The 20,194-nt window shown below is 45.8% G+C and overlaps 1 protein-coding gene across 3 annotated transcripts in view; it reads left to right on the top strand.

The window, feature by feature from the left end:
- NTRK3 (neurotrophic receptor tyrosine kinase 3) overlaps positions 1–20,194 on the top strand; it is a 421,404-nt gene that overhangs the window by 114,496 nt on the left and 286,714 nt on the right. For all 3 annotated transcript variants that reach the window (XM_080980344.1, XM_080980345.1, XM_080980346.1), the window contains exons 2-3: positions 3,865–3,939; positions 6,574–6,645. In XM_080980344.1, the coding sequence (XP_080836470.1) occupies positions 3,865–3,939; positions 6,574–6,645 (147 nt within the window). The remainder of the gene's footprint in view (positions 1–3,864; positions 3,940–6,573; positions 6,646–20,194) is intronic.

Raw genomic sequence — 20,194 nt, 5'->3', positions numbered from 1 at the left:
CCTGTTGACAACTCTGGACTGCAGCCATAGATGCTGCCAAATGTTTATGTTCAGTGTCTCTGCCAGCTGCCTTCGGCTTGCCTTTCCCATGCTTTGAAGAAGAGCCCTTTATCTGGTTGCTACGGGAGACGGCCTTCAGCTGTTCCTGTGCCTCCACTGGACATTCTCTCACCAGATGGGAGGGGGAGCCACAGCGATAACAGCGACGGGAAGCAAAAGCTCTCACAGTCTCCCCTCCGGCTCTTCCTGCATTCCCTGCACCCCCACTCCTGGGAGCACAGCCTGGGCCTGGAGCTTTCCCCCCAGCTCTCTGTCTGCGGGATTCTTCGTCGCAGAGGCGGCCCGCCACGTAATCAAGATTTAATTGGTCCACAGGCATCGCTTCCAAGGTCAGACACAATGTCTCATAGCTCCTGTCCAATGAGCTCAAAAGAATGTACACTTTGAGCTCCTCAGAGAGAGGGACCTGTAGCTGCCGGAGCCTGTTGAACGCTGCCAGCATCTGGGTTATATGCTCCTGCATTGACCCCCCCCCCCGGCTGAAGCTTCAACTCAAAAAGGCTCCTAGTAGTATGGATCTTGGCCCCAGCCGTCGTTCTCTGGTGGACACGCTCCAAAGAGTCCCAGACGGCTTTTGCAGTGGTCAAACCATCAACATGAGGGAGCTGGGATGAATCCAGGGCAAGGATTAAAAGCCCATAAGTCCTCTGGTCCCTTCTCTGTGCTGTAGCTGCCTGCACTCTGGCTGCCTCATCAGCACCAGCAGCTGCTGGGGTAGGTTCACGTTGAACACAGTCCCACAGGCCTTTCCCTGTGAGCCATGCCCGTACTCTTCTTGACCAGTCCTCCCAATTTTGCTGATTTAATCTTTCAAAGGGGACGTTGAAACTCTCCTGGAGTTCTGCCATCTCCTCCCCCGGTCCCCCCTTGGGGCTTTGGAGTACTCACGCGTACCAACCGGCTCCGAGGATAGGCCTCCAGCATCCCTTTGCAGCACACAGCTTGCAGCCAGCCTCCCTGCTTTCTCCCAGGCAAAGCCTCAAAGCAGGACTTTTTCTTCCGGCGGCAAAAACAACAGCTTGTCAACTTTCTCAGCTTTTTTAAGCACACAGCACTTCAAAGCAGGCTTTCTCTAATTGCAGTAACTGTCGTCCATAACCTCTGAAGGAGATTGATTTATTGCTCAGATAAATCCTGGCGTCCAGCCCGCTTCGGCTGCGTAGCTCTTGCCAGGCCTCTGCATTCCAAACTCCACATTCCGATGCTCTGAGCAAAAGCAGAGATCAGCAGCGGTAAGAGAAAGCTTCAAAAAACTCCAGTGCATTCTTCAGTGTGCTTAAATAAAGTCCACTCAGGATCTTAGCAGCTAAAAGCAGTTTTATTTACAGCAGACTATCCATTATCTATCACAGAGAACAGCATCGTGAAAACACGTCCACTCTCCTCAAAAGTGAAAGTAGAGAGAGAACAAAGGCTGGAGGCTCTCGGAAATGACGAACCTCCCCCCTCCCAATAGTAGGCAGGGCGTACACTCTGAGCTGTTTAACCCTCTAAGCTCAGGTTCTCTTCACATGCAGAACATTCAAAAATGGAGACCTGGACAAGGGGGCAGGGCCGGAAAGGGAGCCAGCGATCGACCACACATTCTCTCCATAAGACGCACAGACATTTCCCCTTACTTTTTAGGAGGAAAAAAGTGTGTCTTATGGAGCGAAAAATACGGTAACTCCCCTACTCCAGCAGCACCAGGCACCTGAATCTAGCTGCCATTTTCATTTCCCATAATGCCTCTGATCTAATGTCACTCTGGGGCATTGTGGGAAATTAGAATGGCGCCACTCAGAGTGTGCCTGCCTGCTGCTGGTCTTCAGCACTGCCAGGTAAGCCCTCCTTGACTGATGGATCCTGAGCTCTCCGCTTTACCCGGGGCCTGTTTGTTTGCTTGTTTATGTGCTGGAAACTGAATGTGTTTGAAGTCTGAGAATGGAAACACGGTTCACAAAATGGATGTCCTTTGCGGTTAGGGGGGTGGGAAGGGAATAAATGGAGACCTGGAGAAATTTGAGGAGACCTGGCAAGGTGTTTTTGAAATATTTGAATAATGACATACAGGATATATGGAGAAAGAAAGAGGTACATGAGATGTAGGCTGTGAGAGTTGCAGCCGACTATGATTCCAGATAGGTATCTGTTAGTGGGAAAAGGTTGGGGAGCCAAAGGAGGTTACAATGATAGCTGAGCATGCTATGAAATACCAGTTGCTGGAAACAACATCAATGAGCAGGGATGCGGGAGAAATCCACTCTTGTTTGCCTTTTAATTTGCACTTTTTGAAGCAGTATGTGAACCAAAACAGAGTTATTTTTCAAAATTAGCGCTGCTCTGAATTTTACAATCCAGTTCTCCACCCAATAATCACATATTATGAGCAAGTGTATGTAAATATGTGCTTGTTAGGAACATTATATTTGGGAAAGTGGGTTGAGAAAATATCTATCCCAGTCAAAACTGCATGCAAAAATGTGTATATTTGGAGAAATCCACACAAAAATGCTGACGAGTTTTTGGGCCACAATTTTTGAATCTCAGATTGCTACTGAAATTTGCTCATCCAAGACTTGAGCTTGTTGGCTGTGATTTCGCCCAGCACCTTCTTTACTGCCTCTTTCAAAAAGCTTAAAGAATTAATTCCCCTCCCCATGTAAGTTATTTGTAAATTCAGAGGTGAATTAAAAATTGGGGGGTGGGGGGAGAAACTGAGGGAAACTGAAAATGAAAGGATCATCCATCCCTGGTGGGGAGATCACTGCTGCCCTCAGGCTCTGTTTGTGAGCTTCTGATTGGCCAGGTGAGAACAGGATGCTGGACTAGATCCTGGTTATTTGGCCTGATCCAACGGGTCTCTTGTGATGATCCAACAAGGATCTTAAGTTTTTATGGACTGAACAACTCCCATTGGCAAGGCTGGTTCAGGACACAGGAAACTGCCTTGAGCTAAGCTGGACCACTGATCCGTCTAGGTTAAGGTTATGAATAACTGTTGCTGTGGATCATGACTTGAGTAGAGTTGCCTTTGTCCTCCTTGTGGGCTTCCCAGAGGCATCTGGTTGACCACACTGAAAACAGGATTTTGGGCTAGAAAGGGCAGGGGTCAGCAAACTTTTTCAGCATGGGGCTGGTGCATTATCCCTCAGACCTTGTGGGGGGCAGGCTCTATTTTGAAAAAAATAAATGAATGAATTTCTATGCCCCACAAATAACCCAGAGATGCATTTTAAATAAAAGGACACATTCTACTCAAGTAAAAACAAGCTGATTCCTGGACTGTCCCTGGGCCGGACTGATAAGGTGATTGGGCCGGATCCGGTCCCAGGGCCTTAGTTTGCCTACCCATGGCATAGGCCTTTGGCCTGATCTAGTGGGGTTTTTCTTAACACTCTTATGGAAGGAAGAGTAAAATAATATTTATTTCTGTTGTAAATTGGGGAGGGGATAGGAAGGAACAAGCAAACACTACATTTAAAAAGAAAGAAAAATGTGAGTCTATCCCTTTGCCTTACCTCCACAAGAAGCTTAGCTTTCATTGTGGCCGCTGCTCAGTTTTAAAAACCTATCACTTAATTAATTGTCTGAGTGTTAATCAATCAATCAATTAAATCTGCATACATTTGCAAATAACGGGGGTGGAGTGGGAGAGAACAGTAGTTCCTAAAGAAAACCCCCGGTTTTCGTTGGGTTGGAACCTGGCTAGGTTGAACATAGTTTCCTTTGAATTTAATGGGTCTTAAGACATGACTCATTTGTCCCATTGATGTCAATGGGGTCTAAGTCCAGCTTTAAAATCTGCCTCTTTTCTCTCCACAGACACATAGAATTTTGGAAGAATTTGCAGACACTGAACGCCGTAGATATGGAGCTGTACACAGGACTCCAGAGACTGTGAGTATGTTTGAAAAAATTCCTTCCCTAGGGACACTCTTGGGCATTAAGATCAGCAGAGGGGGACCTCAGGGCTATTCCAGAGCCCTCTGAAGTTTGGGGTTGGCAGCCCACTAAGTTGTGGAATTGCCTGTCAAAGAGGTGTGCCTGGCACCTTCATTGTATCATTTTCATTGTACCCTGAATATACACCTCTTTACCCTGGGCTTTTGAGACGCATATGTGTGTGTGTTGATTCAGCTACATTGGCAAAGAAAAATTGCTTTATATGCGTTGTTTATGCATTCAAACACTGTGACACCAGATGGCGCTGTGGAGTTCCATTTTTGCTAACCCGATTTCTCATACAAAGTTTGCAGCGCTGCTTTGATGTGTCTAGATCTAGCCTGTGAGTCTGTGTTTGCACCAGTGCCGGATTACCAAATAGACAGAGTAGGCACTGGATCAAAATAATATCAATCAATCAATCAATCAACCTTTATTAGGGTCCAGAGACCCAACAAATTGTTACAAAGCAATACACAATTCATACAGCCTACCTCCAGGTTAAACAAGCATTTCGTTCAGAATATAGGGATCATTGGTTCTTGCAACCACTGATAAAAACTTGGCCACTGCTAATGTTCTAGCATTTGTCTGGTCTTCCAATAGGAACCTGACATAGTGAGCCTCTGATTTTCCTGGGAAAGGTACCAGCAAGGGTAATATCAGTTCAGCCCTGGCTTGCTCATATTTTGCACAGTGCAACAGAATATGTTTTATGAAATCGATGTCTTGAGCACACGAGCAAAGTCTGTCCTGGTAGGGAACTCCTCTCAATCTGCCATCCAACACTGCAGAAGGAAAGACGTTTAGTCTGGCTTTGGTGAAAAGCCTTCGATAATTTGGTACTGTCAGGTTTTTAATGTAAGATGTTAACTTAAAGACATGCCCATATTGTACTCCTACTGCCAGAGACTACAGACTGCGTGTGATCGAGATCGCAAGTCACTGTGTGCATTATCCCATAATCTTTGCTTTAATAAAGTTGATTTGATATTGAAATAAAATTGGTTTATTAAAATTGTTGGTTGGTACAGGTGTTTGTGACAATGATGTGGGAGAGTAGAAGAAGATACTTTTTATTTAATTTTATTTTTCTGCCCACTTGTGCTTCAATCCAACCCTTAGGCTAAAATAGGTTCCCCACCCCTGAACTAAATGACCCCTGTTCTAAAAATACCTTTTGCTTACAAAACCCTCCCATAGTTGCCATCTGATCACAGGTCAGCAGAAAGGAGGAGGCTCTGCTGAGCTTCCCTGAAACTTAACCTTGGTAAGCAACTGTCTTCCTAAGGAATTCTCTATGTAAGCATCTGAAATTGCTTGTTCAGATCTTGTCCAGATTTAGTGCTGGCGTGTTGTGGTGGGCTTCTGCTTGCTTTGACTGACTCAGCTCCTTCATGAGTGGAAAAAAATGATTCTTCTTGAATGCTCTTGTGCTGGGAGCATATTTGTTGCTTTGGGGAGCAGCCAGAATTAGAATGCAGGTCAGGAGACTCCTGGTTCTGCACCCCCATGTCCCTGGCCCAAAGGTAAAAATAAAGGTACCCCTGACCATTAGGTCCAGTTGCAGACAACTCTGGGGTTGCGGCGCTCATCTCGCTCTATAGGCCGAGGGAGCTGGCGTTTGTCTGCAGACAGCTTCCGGGTCATGTGGCCAGCATGACTAAGCCGCTTCTGGCGAACCAGAGCAACACATGGAAACGCCGTTTACCTTCCCGCCGGAGTGGTACCTATTTATCTACTTGCACTTGACATGCTTTCGAACTGCTAGGTTGGCAGGAGCTGGGACTGAACAACAGGAGCTCACCCCATCATGGGGATTTGAACTACCAACCTTCAGATCAGCAAGCCCTAGGCTCTGTGGTTTAGACCACAGTGCCACTCATGTCCCATGGCCCAAAGGTACTGTCCCTCTATTTGAAGGGCTGTCCAGTCCAAGTCAGGTGTAAAGACAAAGAGCCTTTCAAGGAGGAGCCTTGAAGTTGCCCATCAATGGGACCCAGAATGGTCAAACAGTCACCTTTCACAGTTCCTCTTCCCAGGGATCTCTGGGAATTGTAGTTCTGAGAGGGAGAGAGGAGCCTCCTAACATCTCTCAGCATCCTCAACAACTACAGCTCCCGGAATTCTTTGGGTGAAGCCATGGCTGTGTTTAAAGTGGTATCACAGTGCTTTAAATACAGTCCGTACCTTGGCTTTCAAACAGCTTAGTTCTCGAACGTTTTGGCTCCTGAACGCCGCAAACCCGGAAGTGAATGTTCCGGTTTGCGAACAATTTTTGGAAACCGAAAGTATGACGGGGCTTCCGATTGGCTGCAGGAGCTTCCTGCAGCCGATCAGAAGCCATGCTTTGGTTTTCGAACGTTTTGGAAGTCAAACGGACTCCGTTCAACTTCCAAGGTACGGCTGTATAAGGTGAGAATGGAGCCTCAGTCACCTTTCCCTGACTTGTTCTGGTTTCCAGGCCTTCCCTGCTTGTTTTGTAATTTCTTCTTTCAAATGGGCATGGCATGTTCCTATCTACCTCCTCAAAATGAGCACAGGGCTTTGACTGCCTCGCTATTGCTGACCTTTTCCATTTCTTTTCAGGACAATCATGGACTCTGGACTCCGGAGCATCCAGCCACGAGCATTTGATAAAAACCCCCACCTGCACTACATGTGAGTAGGTTTGCTTTTCCTCCCTCCTTCAACCCCCTGACTGACCAATCCTGCACATTCCCTGCCATGCTGTGCAATTGCTTTTTTTGGGGGGAAAGTTCTTCTCCTCGCAGTTGCTTGAGGACAGACAAGTCAGAGGAGCAGGGTAGAAGCAAAGAGAGGGGGGGGGGGCTAAAGGATGGGAGGCAAAGCGAGGGAGAAAAAGGAGGAAATCAAAGGGGTCAGAGAAAGGAGAGCCTCAAACAATTCTTTCCCCATGGGCAGCTGGCAGATTTAGGTGTCTTAATAACCAAAGCAACTTTGATTGCGGCACTAATGAGCGATTCCTCATTAACACCCATTAGGTGGTCAGTAGAAAGTTTCCCTTTCAGCATGAGGTTCGGGGGCGGGAGGGGGGAGATACCATTGGGGGTGGGTGGATAGGGGGGAGACTGGGCCAAGGTGCTTGTATCAGTGTGGCATTTGCAACGCAGCCTCAAACCGTTCTCATTAACACATAACGAACGGGAGACGCAAGGCAATATCTGTTTTTCCTCCCTGCTGTCATACCTCAGGCACATGGCTGACAGCTTGTGCTCTTAATTACTGACTCGTTAGAAAAGCATATGAGCCGGGACCAAGCGATGATACAGGGGCTTTTTGACAGTGTAAGGCTAAGCTGGAAGGCATCTTGAAAACGGAAGGAGCTGGGACCACAAACAAGGGCTATATGCATGGTATTCAGTCTCTGGAAGTGAGACATGTCTGTGGAGTATTGGATGAAGCAGGTGAACTGGGTGGAATGACTGTTGTTCTAGATATATTCTACACTTCCCATTTTTTTATTAGAACAGTTGGTTCTGGTGGAATCCACTCCCCCCCCCCCCCCATCCCCAGTATGGGTGCTTGAGAAATTTGATTTCTGTGGATTTTGATGCAAACTGACTTTGATCTGTACCTCCTGGATCGGAATATAGTTATCCATTGGATTTCATGCTTTTCTGAAATTCACAATGCGGTTCTTGACTTAAAAAAACGGGTGGGGCTGAACTGCATTGAAATGTGCATTTAAATACAAATTAATTTTACCCTAGCATATGCCTTTATAAACATAAGTGTTTAAGTTTCATGCATTTTTAAAAAATACTGCAAGAAGTGGGTGAGACAGGCTTATGAAGGAACATATGGAAAAAATGGAATAGGCTAGAAATAGATTGATCCATCTGTCCCTACCTGAAAAGCATTTTGAGAGAATATTCAGTTTTGACAAATCCTGTTGGCACCATTGTTTTCCCCTTGTCACTGCTGCTTCCTGTTCTGTGATTTAGTCACATGGATAGTGTAGTCAAACAAGGACTATGTGGTGATGGTCCAACACAAGGGAATCAAATGGAATAGGGGTGATGAAAGAGAGCAATGGGAATGTCAAGAAGCAAGTGGGCATTTTGGCGAGAAATGCTGAAAAATTACTGAAAATCAGAAAGGGGTGGGCAGGCAGAATTGAAAGCATCAAACAGCTCTTCTGATAAGTTTCTTCTGGATCCTGGAAGGATGCAGCTGATCACTAAAACCATATGCTTATTACAGTGACTAACAAAACAGAAATTCTGATTGTCATAGCAAAACATTTGGGCTTCTGCCTTCATCGGTTGCTATGATAAAAAGGATGCTGTTTCCAAGGTGGCCGTTATAGAGCTTTGAAGAGGGGATGTTCAGAAGGAATCCATTTGCTGAAGCTAAGTGATGTTGGTACTACCTTCCAGGTTGAGGCCATATGGTGTTAATGTGCCCAGTATATACATCCAGAAATTCTCCTCCTGCTTCTACTCCTTTTTTCCCCTTTCTAACATTATTGGATCTGTTGACATCTCCATTGCAATTATTGCAAAGTCCAGCAAGCTGTGATTCTCCAAATGTAAATGTTTAGTAACAGGTTGTGTCACTTTTTTTTTTTTTTGGTCAAAATTGCCAATTTGCGGTATTTATATATATGTAATATTGCACTGCCAACGATTTGCAAAACAGCTGAAACAGTTTCGACTCAGCTCTACCATGCTTCAGTGCTAAGTTTATATAGTCGTTTCTTTCCAGGCATTCTGGTCTCTGGATTCTGTTGCCAGGAATGCCTACCCCACACGCTTCGGAAATGCTGTGAATGTTCTTCTTTTTATTTTATTTTTTAAAACGAATGCATAATTGTATCCCCGAATGGTTTTACCCAAAGTATGCGTGCAGAAGGTCAAATCTGTGGCTGAACGTCTCTGTTTCACCACTTCTGTGGGAGTGTGCAAGCATTAGCTGCATTTGTGCAAGCATTCACTGTAGAAGAATCACAGAGGACTAGAAGACTGCAGCCAATGATTTTGGAGGCTAAATTCCAATCTGCACAACTCTTCCTTTCCCCAGCTGCTTTAATTCTTCCTCCCTCTCCTCCACCTTCTGATAAGTCCTGTCTATCACCTTGCCAACACAGGTCCGTATAGTTAAAGCTATGGTTTTCCCAGTAGTAATGTATGGAAGTGAGAGCTGGACCATAAAGAAGACAGATCACCGAAGAATTGATGCTTTTGAATTATGGTGCTGGAGGAGACTCTTGAGAGTCCCAAGGACTGCAAGAAGATCAAACCTCTCCATTCTGAAGGAAATCAGCCCTGAGTGCTCACTGGAAGGACAGATCCTGAAGCTGAGATTCCAATACTTTGGCCACCTCATGAGAAGAGAAGACTCCTTAGAAAAGACCCTGATGTTGGGAAAGATGGAGGGCACAAGGAGAAGGGGACGACAGAGGACAAGATGGTGGGACAGTGTTCTCGAAGCTACCAGCATGAGTTTGACCAAACTGCGGGAGGCAGTGGAAGACAGGAGTGCCTGGCGTGCTCTGGTCCATGGGGTCACAAAGAGTCAGACACGACTAAACGACTAAACAACAACAACATTGTTACATTGGCTTTTTTTTTACACATGCACTCCCCTCCCTCTCTTCTGTACATTATCTCATTTTCTAAGCAACCTCACAAGAAGAGACCTGCCAGGTCAAAGGGAGCAGTGGAGGGCAGATCCCCCAGTGTTATCTCTGCTGTATGCCTAGGTGTGTGCATCTCCTACCTGAAAATTCAAGCCTGCCACCAGGAAGGGTCCAGGCAAATCTGGAGACTTCAAGTCAGCCCTTGTAGGTTTGGCAGCTCCATATCAAATACCTGTAGGTCAATGGTAGAGCATATTCTTTGCATGCAGAAGGTCCCAGGTTTAATCCCAGCATTAACTTGGAAACATCCCTAGTCTGAAACCCTGGAGAGTTTCTGCCAGTCAGTGTAGACAGCATTGAGCCAGATGGAGCAATGGTCTGACTCAGTATAAATTATTTGTTTTGTAAAATTTTATATACTGCTTGATTGTAGGAGACCTCAAAGCGGTTTACAAAAAAGCACAAGGCACCCCTCCTCCCTTGCAACAATCTAGTTTAGCACCCTGTTTTCCACAACACCAAGCAGATATCTCTGGGAGGTCCATAAGCAAGACAGGAAGGCAACATCCTTCTCCCCTTTTGACACCTAGCTACTCTGAGAGCTTCCCAGAGGCAGCGGTTGGCCACTGGGAAGACAGAGGATCCTGGTGTAGATATGACTTTGGTTGGCTCCAGCAGGGATCTTCTTGTCTTATATTACTAGGAGAGGGTAAAGCATGTTGGAAAGACAAACCCATGGAGGTTAACACTGTTGATGACTAAACCTGAATCTAACCATATTGGGAGACTCAGGAGGATTGAGGGGAGGAGCTGCTGCCCTTAGGCACCTGCCACCTAAGGCAGCTGCCTCACTTTGCCGAATGGTAGGGCCAGTGGGATTTCCAAGCATACACCCATAAGATTGGACTTCAGAAAGGGAGGTTCGAAACCGTCAGTTGTTGTTGAGCTCAGGTTCTGCTTACAGGCTTCCCATGGGCATGTGATTGGCAAGATGCTGGACTAGACAGGCCTTTGGAATGATCTGTCAGGGCTTTTCTGATGTTCTTAATCCTTACTTTCGAGTGCCTCTGTTAGACATCTGGCCTTGCCTTCAGCTCCTTATCCTTTCATAGGCCCAATTAAGAGGGGGAGGAAGCAGAAAGAGAATGCTTTTTGGTTTTTCAATATCTTGTTGCTTCTTCCCTTCTCCCCAAGCCCTTTGGAATTCATGGCTCATTTTCTCTGCATGTGCAGAAAAACTCTCCAGATGTATTAGACCTTCACCCCTCCTCGTTCAGTTCCCAATTGATTATTCCCACTCCTCTGGAATTAATTGTTCTTATTCCCCCCTTGGAGTTAATTGGGTTTTTTTCCTCCCACTCCACAATTCTCTTGAGGGGTTTGTTGCTCTTTCCCTCCCTACAACTGGTCCAATAATATTGATTCCCCCCCCCTTACTGATGCTTCCTGGGCCACCATCCCCTATCTCCCCCCCCCCCCGTCCCAAGTGACACATGCCCTGTTTTGTGGATGCTGAGGCTTCCTTGTGCACAATACAATATAATGCGCCAGCTTTATCAGTTAGATCATGGAGAACAGAATGTGTTGATTCTGAAACTGAACTGAAAATGGCTCCCAACTTTTATTGATGCCATGCCTACCTTTGCCCTTTAGCAAAAATGAAAGAAAAGGGGGGGAAGCGGCTCTCAGAGTATCTTACAGAAATCACTCTTACGGCGGTCCTTGCTCTCAGGCTTATAATCTAAAAAGTCATGGCACACAAGGAAAAAAGGATGAGAGGGAGGAGGGGAAAGCAAACTCAAGTTCTTAAAGCTACAGCTCTTAAATTTGCAGTGGATGTCAGTGGTGGTTTTGGCTGTCTTGTCCTTGATAAAGACTGCCCCATCCCAGAAGCAATCTTCTACCCCCTTCATGCACCTCCCGCCCCAGATCAGATCCAGGAGCAGAGCAGGTGAAAATGTTCAGGTCAGGAAAGCAAGGCAGCTCATGCCACACAGTCTGAGTCTGCCTTCAAGTACCAGCCTCTGTCAATCACAAGTGGGGATGCAGTTGCTGTTGTCCTTAGCTCCTGCTGGTGGCATCTGGTCCTCCTGCTGGTGGCATCTGGTCAGCCACTGCGAGAACAGGATGCTGAACTAGATGGGCCACTGCCCTGATCCAGCAAGTTCTCCTTGTGTTCTTACATACCCTCCAACATTTCTCTGATGAAAATAGGGACATCCCATCCATAATGATAATTTTACTATTTATAACCCATCTTGAGTTGTCCCAGCCACTCTGAGCAGCTTCCAAGATATATGAAAACATAATAAAACATTAAACATTAAAAAACTTCCCTGTACAGTGGTACCTTGGGTTACATACGCTTCAGGTTACAGACTCCACTAACCCAGAAATTGTACCTTGGGTTAAGAACTTTGCTTCAGGATGAGAACAGAAATCGTGCTCTGGCGGTGCGGCGGCAGCTGGAGGCCCCATTAGCTTCAGGTGCTTCAGGTTAAGAACAGTTTCAGGTTAAGAATGGACCTCCGGAACGAATTAAGTACTTAACCCGAGGTACCACTATACAGGATTGCCTTCGGACGGCTCGGGGGTCAGATAACGCCATACCGCCCAACATTTTTTCCAATGAAAATAGGGACATCCTAAGGAAAAGTGGGACATCCCTGGATCAAATCAGAAACCGGGATGGCTTCTCTAAGTCAGGGATGTCCCTGGAAAATAGGGACACATGGAAGGTCTGTTCTTATCTTCCCAGGTGGAAGGCATTGTCTGTGGACTTGTTAAAGGACACATTGATTCAGCAGGGTCATGTGGGGCTCAGAAGAATTGCTTGGGGGGGGGAGCAGCGCTGCCTGCAGAGCATTGGCTGCCCCTTGGTCACCCCTCATTTTAAGTTAATCCACAAAGCAGCTGCAACCTTGGATGGTGCTGAGCACATGCAGGCATCGTTTGAAGGGGAGGCCTGATTGCGAAGGCCAGGCACGCAGAACAGGATGAATTACTGGTTCTTGTTCACTCCGGCGCTGCAGACTTGTGTTAACGGAAGTCAAATGCGCGTTTGAGATGACAGCGCGCTTACATGCCTACATAAAAGAAGACCATCTCTGCAAATGAAAAGAAAAGACAACTGGGTGGTTAAAAAAAGCGTAGACAGAAATTGTTGAAAGCACTAAGCTGCCCCAGTAATAAATACATGCCGTGGTTCTTAAAGATCATGAAGAGGGAGGGAGCTTGTCATGATGCAGTAACCTTCGTGTTGGTTCTGTTGAATCTTCCCTCCTCCTGCCTCAACACTTAAATACCATTTGGACTATCTGTTCCTTAAGTTCTTTCTTCTAAGGGAATGGAGATTGCAGCCAAGTTTCTTGCAATGGAGTGCGGCTCTTGAAAGTAAAGTGGAAACTGATGTTTAATGCAGCCCCTCCAAGTGTCCCTATTTTCCAGGGACAGTCCCGGATTTATCGAAGCCATCCCGATTTCTGATTTGATCTCAGAATGTCCCACTTTTCCATTGTTGTTGTTTAGTCATTTAGTCGTGTGCGACTCTTCATGACCCCATGGACCAGAGCACTCCAGGCACTTCTGTCTTCCACTGCCTCCCGCAGTTTGGTCAAACTCATGCTGGTAGCTTCCAGAACACTGTCCAACCATCTCGTCCTCTGTCGTCCCCTTCTCCTTGTGCCCTCCATCTTTCCCAACATCAGGGTCTTTTCCAGGGAGTCTTCTCTTCTCATGAGGTGGCCAAAGTATTGGAGCCTCAGATTCAGGATCTGTCCTTCCACTGAGCACTCAGGGTTGATTTCCTTAAGAATGGATAGGTTTGATCAGTCCATGGGACTCTCAAGAGTCTCCTTTAGCACCATAACTCAAAAGCATCAATTCTTTGGCGATCAGCCTATTTTCCTCGGAGAAATGTTGGAGGTTTTGGAGTTATGTGAGCCCCGAGCCAAGGAGATAAGTAACTATACAACCTTTAGAAGACATCTGAAGGCAGTCCTGTATAGGGAAGTGTTTTTCAATCTTTAATGTTTTGTTATGGTTTTATATATGTTGGAAGCCGTCCAGAGTGGCTGGGGTTACCCAGTCAGATGGGGTGGGGGTATAAATGATAAAATTATTATGGAATAGGACATCCCTATTTTCATCAGAGAAATGTTGGAGGGTATGTTGATGTAAACACACAGCCTCATTTACTCATGTAGTTTGGGGACTGCTTGCTGCTGTTGAAAACTGTAATTCTGTCCACTCTTCATAGGTATTTGAATAGACCCTAGGGGTTAATCCCCACCAGACTCTTCATTAATACCCACAGGTCAATAGTGTAAGGACAGGAAGCATAGTTGGAGGCTGGGCAAGTTGCAGAGCTTTTGACACATGATGCAAGTATCTGTCTAGCTTGTTTTTATTTGTTGATGAATAGATTTTGTCTCAGCAGTGTACATAAGTAATTACGATGTTCTTGTTTTCCTTTGAGGAGGATGTTCCGGTGTGCTTTCAGATTACTGTGCAAATAAAGGTATTTGTTCTGGGTCTGAGAAAATGCATTGTGATTTGTTGACAGGGGTTGCCATGGGAGATCTAGAACCTCCCTAACCCACATTTTCTTGCAATGCTGGAAGTGTTCGTTCTTTTTTCCCAAGGAGGCTCTTCCAGCTAGATAAATGCATCCTGATCATGAGTGTCTATTTGCTAGGGTTTTAGTCTTGCTTTATTCTTATTTGCCAAATCATTTTGATTGATTTTCCAAATTTTACCAAGTTTTACCAAATAAGCCACAGATTAAGACATCTGAAGGCAGCCTTGTTTAGAGAAGCTTTTAATGTTTGATGCATTACTGTATTTTAATATTTTGTTGGAAGCCGCCCAGAGTGGCTGGGGAAGCCCAGCCAGATGGGTGGGGTATAAATAAATAAAATTTAATATAATATAGTTTTTCTAAAAATTGGTTTCCGGCACTCCATTCTTGAGTTTTAGCCTTGTTGTAAATGTATTTGTTGTTTTTGTGTTTTTAACCATTTTTAATCCTCTTATGTTTAAATGGCCGCAGGATGTTGGTTTAGAAGGTGATTAGTAAACTAATGAAGGGACGCGGGTGGCGCTGTGGGTTAAACCACAGAGCCTAGGACTTGCCGATCAGAAGGTCGGCGGTTCGAATCTCCGTGACGGGGTGAGCTCCTGTTGCTCGGTCTCTGCTCCTGCCCACCTAGCAGTTCAAAAGCACGTCAAAGTGCAAGTAGATAAATAGGTACCGCTCTGGCTCTGGCGGCGGGAAGGTAAACGGCATTTCCGTGCATTGCTCTGGTTTCGCCAGAAGTGGCCTAGTCATGCTGGCCACATGACCCGGAAGCTGTACGCCGGCTCCCTCAGCCAATAAAGTGAGATGAGAGCTGCAACCCCAGAGTCGGTCACGACTGGACCTAATGGCCAGGAGTCCCTTTACCTTTACCTAGTAAACTAATGACGCCAAGAAGAAGAAGAAGAAAAGAAGAATGCTGCTCTGGATAGGGGTTGTCAGCCAGTGCAGACATTACTGAGCTAGATGGATCAAAGCTATCACTTTGATGCAGTTTCCTGAGTTCCTCATTGACGTTATTCAGCGTTATTGGCCAAGCAACTCTGCTAGACAGCCTGAATTACTGCAGCATATAAGTTGCTTTTCCAATTGGATCTTTCTCAGAGAGTTTCCTCTTCCAGCTCTGTGCTTTGCTGCCCCCAAATACCATCCCTCTTACAGTTTGGCAGCCTTGTCATTCAGCCGGAGGGTCAGCCACATGGGCATCTGGCAGTACCCCCAGGATCATCTGCGTGAAACCAGGAGCGAGGCTGTGCCTGGCGCTGGGAGGTCCCCCTTCCTTCTTTCAGCCAGCTGCTGCCCTGCGTCGAGCTCAGCTTGCCAAGGGCTTGACATTTTCCGTAGGTGCTGCGCAGAGGGGCCGAGGATAAAAGGATTGGCGGAAATATCACTCTCTCTGGAGTTCTGGGCAGCAGGAACAGAGTACAGTAGCTGGTGAGATCAAAGGAAACTGTCCCAATCTGGCCTTCAAGGGAGCAGCTTCGTGCTCTGCAGTTCAATGTGCATCTTAGCCGCAATCTAGACAATGTTCCCACGGGATTGCAGAAGCAGCAATCTCAGGAGAGGGCGGAGAGGACACAGGACCCTTAGGGGTATTTTGCTACTTCTACGTCTTTTCAATCACAGCTATGTCTTTCGTAGGAACACTGGATTCTTCCTTAAACCAAATCTAATCAATTGGTCCATTGAGCTCAGTATTGCTGACACAGACTGGCAGAGACTCTTTGTAGTTTCAAAGAGGGCAGTTTCTCAGCCCTACCTGCAGACCCTCCAAGTGTCCCTATTTTCCAGGGATGCCCCTGATTTAGAGAAACCATCCCAGGTTCTGATTTGATCCAGGAATGTCCCACTTTTCCTTTGTTGTTGTTTAGTCGTGTCCGACTCTTCGTAACCCCATGGACCAGAGCACGCCAGGCACTCCTGTCTTCCACTGCCTCCTGCATTTTGGTCAAACTCATGTTAGTAGCTTCAAGAACACTGTCCAACCATCTCGTCCTCTGTCGTCCCCTTCTCCTTGTGCCCTCAATCTTTCCCAACATCAGGGTCTTTTCCAGGGAGTCTTGTCTTCTCATGAGGTGGCCAAAGTATTGGAGCCTCAGCTTCAGGATCTGTCCTTCCAGTGAGCACTCAGGGCTGATTTCCTTCTGAATGGATAGGTCTGATCTTCTTGCAGTCCATGGGACTCTCAAGAGTTTCCTCCAGCACCATAATTCAAAAGCATCAATTCTTCGGCAATCAGACTTCTTTATGGTCCAGCTCTCACTTCCATACATCACTACTGGGAAAACCATAGCTTTAACTATACGGACCTTTGTTGGCAAGGTGATGTCTCTGCTTTTTAAGATGCTGTCTAGGTTTGTCATTGCTTTTCTCCCAAGAAGCAGGCGTCTTTTAATTTTGTGGCTGCTGTCACCATCTGCAGTGATCATGGAGCCCAAGAAAGTAAAATCTCGCATTGCCTCCATTTCTTCCCCTTCTATTTGCCACGAGGTGATGGGCCCAGTGGCCATGATCTTCGTTTTTGTTTTTTTTTATGTTGAGCTTCAGACCAGACTTTTCCTTAGGATGTCCCTATTTTCATTGGAGAAATGTTGGAGGGTATGGCATTATCTGACCCCCAAGCTGTCTGAAGGCAATCCTGTACAGGGAAGGGTTTTTTTTTTAATGTTTAAAGTTTTATTATGCTTTTATATATGTTGGAAGCTGCCCAGAGTGGCTGGGGCAACCCAGTAAGATGTGTGTTTTACTATAAATAGTAAAAATATCATTATGGAATGGGACATCCCTATTTTCATCAGAAAAATGTTGGAGAGTATGTGCCTGGAGATGCTGGGGACTGAAGCAGAGGCTGTTTGCATGCAACTCATGTGTTCCACCACTGAGATATGAAAAAGGAGGGTGAGTCCTGGGAAAGATAATTTGGTGGTGAGAAATCTCCACCGGTGATTCAAAGCTACATTATTGCTCTCAGAGAATGGGGGGAAAGAAGATCTGTAGCTACTCTACACTTCTCAAGGAAAGGGAATTTATAGCCACGCCACAATTCCCAGGGCCTCTGGCAGGTAAGGAGAGGAAGGGAGATCCATAGCCACTTTACAGTTCCTGTGACTGTAGAGGAAAAAATGATAGTGTATGAGTTTTGAACTGTGTAGATGTTATGGGTGAGCAGAGCCATCAAGGTTCGCCTAGCTATATTTGCATTTTTAAAATTCTGCTCTGTGCTCTTTCCATTTCAATTTGTGTCTCAAGTGCTGAACCACTCCGTCTAAAGAAAAGCTCTGTTCCTTATTTGCTATAATAGGGAATCTAAAAATGGCTTTAAATTTACAAGCACGCAAGCCCCTCCAGAGTGGATTAAGCTTGCCAAATTACAGACCAATGGGTCCAGTAGTTTTTGTGCGGGAACATTTGCAACATAAACCATATTAGTTTCATATTTTTGAGAGAGGTGACAAACAAAGCTCCAAAATCCATATTAGTTTCATATTTTTGAGAGAGAGCAAGAGAGAGAAAGAGCGAGAGAGAGAGCGAGAGAGAGAGAGCGAGAGAGAGAGAGAGAGAGAGAGAGAGAGAGATGCTCGTTCCTACCTTAGACTAATTAAGATGTGCTGAGTGAGCCCCATATCAGTCTTTTACTTTTTAAAAACATCTTAGGCTGCTCTGCTTTAACAAAAACGATTTCTTCAGGATTCCGCAGATAGCATTTGACGCAGACTTGTGCTTGTTTAAGACATGCCAGAGACCTGCGAGACCTGTCTTGCAAGCAGGACCGGAGCACAACAGCACTGTTCCCAACCAGCCGCTGGTATTCAGATATCTCCTACAGTTGAGTTAGAGCATAGCCATTATGCCCAGTAGCAGGGGCATCATTGGGGGGGGGCAGGGCCCCACAATATTTTCTAGGAGGGCCCCACCTCCGAAAAAAATTCTGTGGTGATCCTCAAAGGGACACGCCAGGGTGAAGCATCTTTGCCCTGACACATCCCTTTGACGATCGCCAGGGCGCCTTCCAAGAAAGTGCTCTGACAATCTCTGCCAGTGACATGCCAGTGCGAAGCGTCTTTGCCTTGGTACAACCTGTGCCAGGGATGCAGAAGGGTGAAGAGTCTTCCCCCTGGCATGTTCCTTTCATGACGGTAAAGTGGCTGGTGGGAGTGGGTGGGTGGGTGGTGGGCTGAGTCATCCTGGCTGGGTTGGGGGGCATCATATGTGTAACGTCATGCACACACAACAGGCACCTCCCCAACATTGGCGGCAACTCAGTGTGTCTGGCTAGTAATGACAGGCTTGTCCTCCATGGATTTGTCTGATTCTATTTTAAAGACATCCAAGTTGGCAGCCATTGCTAGGTCTTGTGGTTCTAAACCCCATAACAACAAAAAAGAGTACCCTCTCTGATGAAAATATGGATGCCCTATTTAATAATAATAATAATAATAATAATAACAACAACAACAATAATAACAAGTAGTAGTAGTAGTAGTAAACATTTTGTGAATCTTTGTACTTTTGCCCATTTACTGTATTTATTTTCCCCGATTTGAACTATAAAATGGTGATTTTCTTGAGTCAAAATGAGAGTACCCCTAAACATTTTTTTAGAACAACAACAACCTCACCCATCTGCCTGGGTTGCCCAAGCCACTCTGGGCAGCTTCCAACATGTATAAAAACATAATAAAATATCAAACATTTTAAAACTTTCATTTGCAGGGCTGTCTTCAGATGTCTTCTAAAGGTTGTCTAGTTACTTATCTCCTTGGCTCAGGGGGTCACCTACCCTCCAACATTTCTCTGATTAAAATAGGGACGTCCCAAGGAAAAGCGTGGCATTCTGGGATCAAATCAGAAACTGGGATGGCTTCTGTAAATTCGCGACTGTCCCTTGAAAATAGAGACATTTGGAGGGTCTGGAAGAGCCTGCTGGGTCAGACCACAGTCCCATCTAGTCCAGCATTCTCTTCTCATAGTGGCCAACCAGATGCCTATGGGAAGCCTACATTCAGGACCCGAGTGCAATAAAAACTCTCTGCATTTGATGCTGGTATTTAAAGGCATACTTCTGAAGTCTTGCACCAACACCACACTTCCATTCTTTTTCAGAAATGGTGCTCATCACTGCCACTGCAGCAAACCATTTGATGACGGGCTCCAATTATTTCTAAACACTGTTCTTTGCCAGCTTGTTGTTAGGTGCGTGACTCTGCTCGGCGTTTTATTTATGGTGCATTCAGGAAAACAAATTAAGGCCGTGTAATTACGTACTGAGGTGCATGCTTTAAGCAGATCTCAAGCAGTCAGGACTCCGTTTAAAATATTAATAATTGCTTTATCCATCTGCCTTCAGTGGCTCCTCGTTGTGCTGCGTGAGGTTTTTTGTTTTCCTTCGCTTTGAAATAATCTGTCTCTGGCAGATTTGTGCTTGCTCTAAGTTGCCTAACGGGACATCTGAATCACGACACTTAAGCTGCCGTCCCAGCTATAGAAAAGGCCGTAGCTTAGTCTGGAACAACACATTGTGCGGCTCCTCTGGAAAGTGGTGCTGAAGGAGGGCAATTTGCAGAATGGAAGTGGTGGGCAGTTGCCCTTTGTTTCTTTGTCTTTGGAACCTGAGCATGTGAAGAAAGCAATATATGGGGAAAGCGGTGAGCTTGTGGAGAGTTAGGCACTTCTCTCCCTGCCGAACCAATCAGCGAAGGTGGGTTGGCTAGGCAACGTGTAGTTCTAGCCTCAGTGACGCGATGCATGTACAAGGTTCCACTCTCAGTCCCTGGCATTTTCAGTCAAAGCAGAAATGGAGACGTTGTATCCTATTATTTATTGAGGTTGATTGTGGAAAACCTCAAAGCAGTTTACATAGCCAGGGATGATTGGCATTGTAGTTCAAGGACATTTGAAAAGGTAAAGGTTCCTTGGTCTGTGGGTTCACCTTAACATTCCTGGTTGGTCTCTGAGCTGTCTAAAGAAAACTTTGTCTATATGTATCTACTCTCTGTGTGTGTGTGTGTGCACGTGCAGCGGCAGAGCAA

Source organism: Podarcis pityusensis, assembly GCF_964106645.2.
Source record: "Podarcis pityusensis genome assembly, chromosome: 14".
NCBI classification, from domain to species: Eukaryota; Metazoa; Chordata; class Lepidosauria; order Squamata; family Lacertidae; genus Podarcis; species Podarcis pityusensis.
The sequence above is the reverse complement of the archived record's forward strand: the minus strand, read 5'-3'. Positions and strand labels throughout refer to the sequence as shown.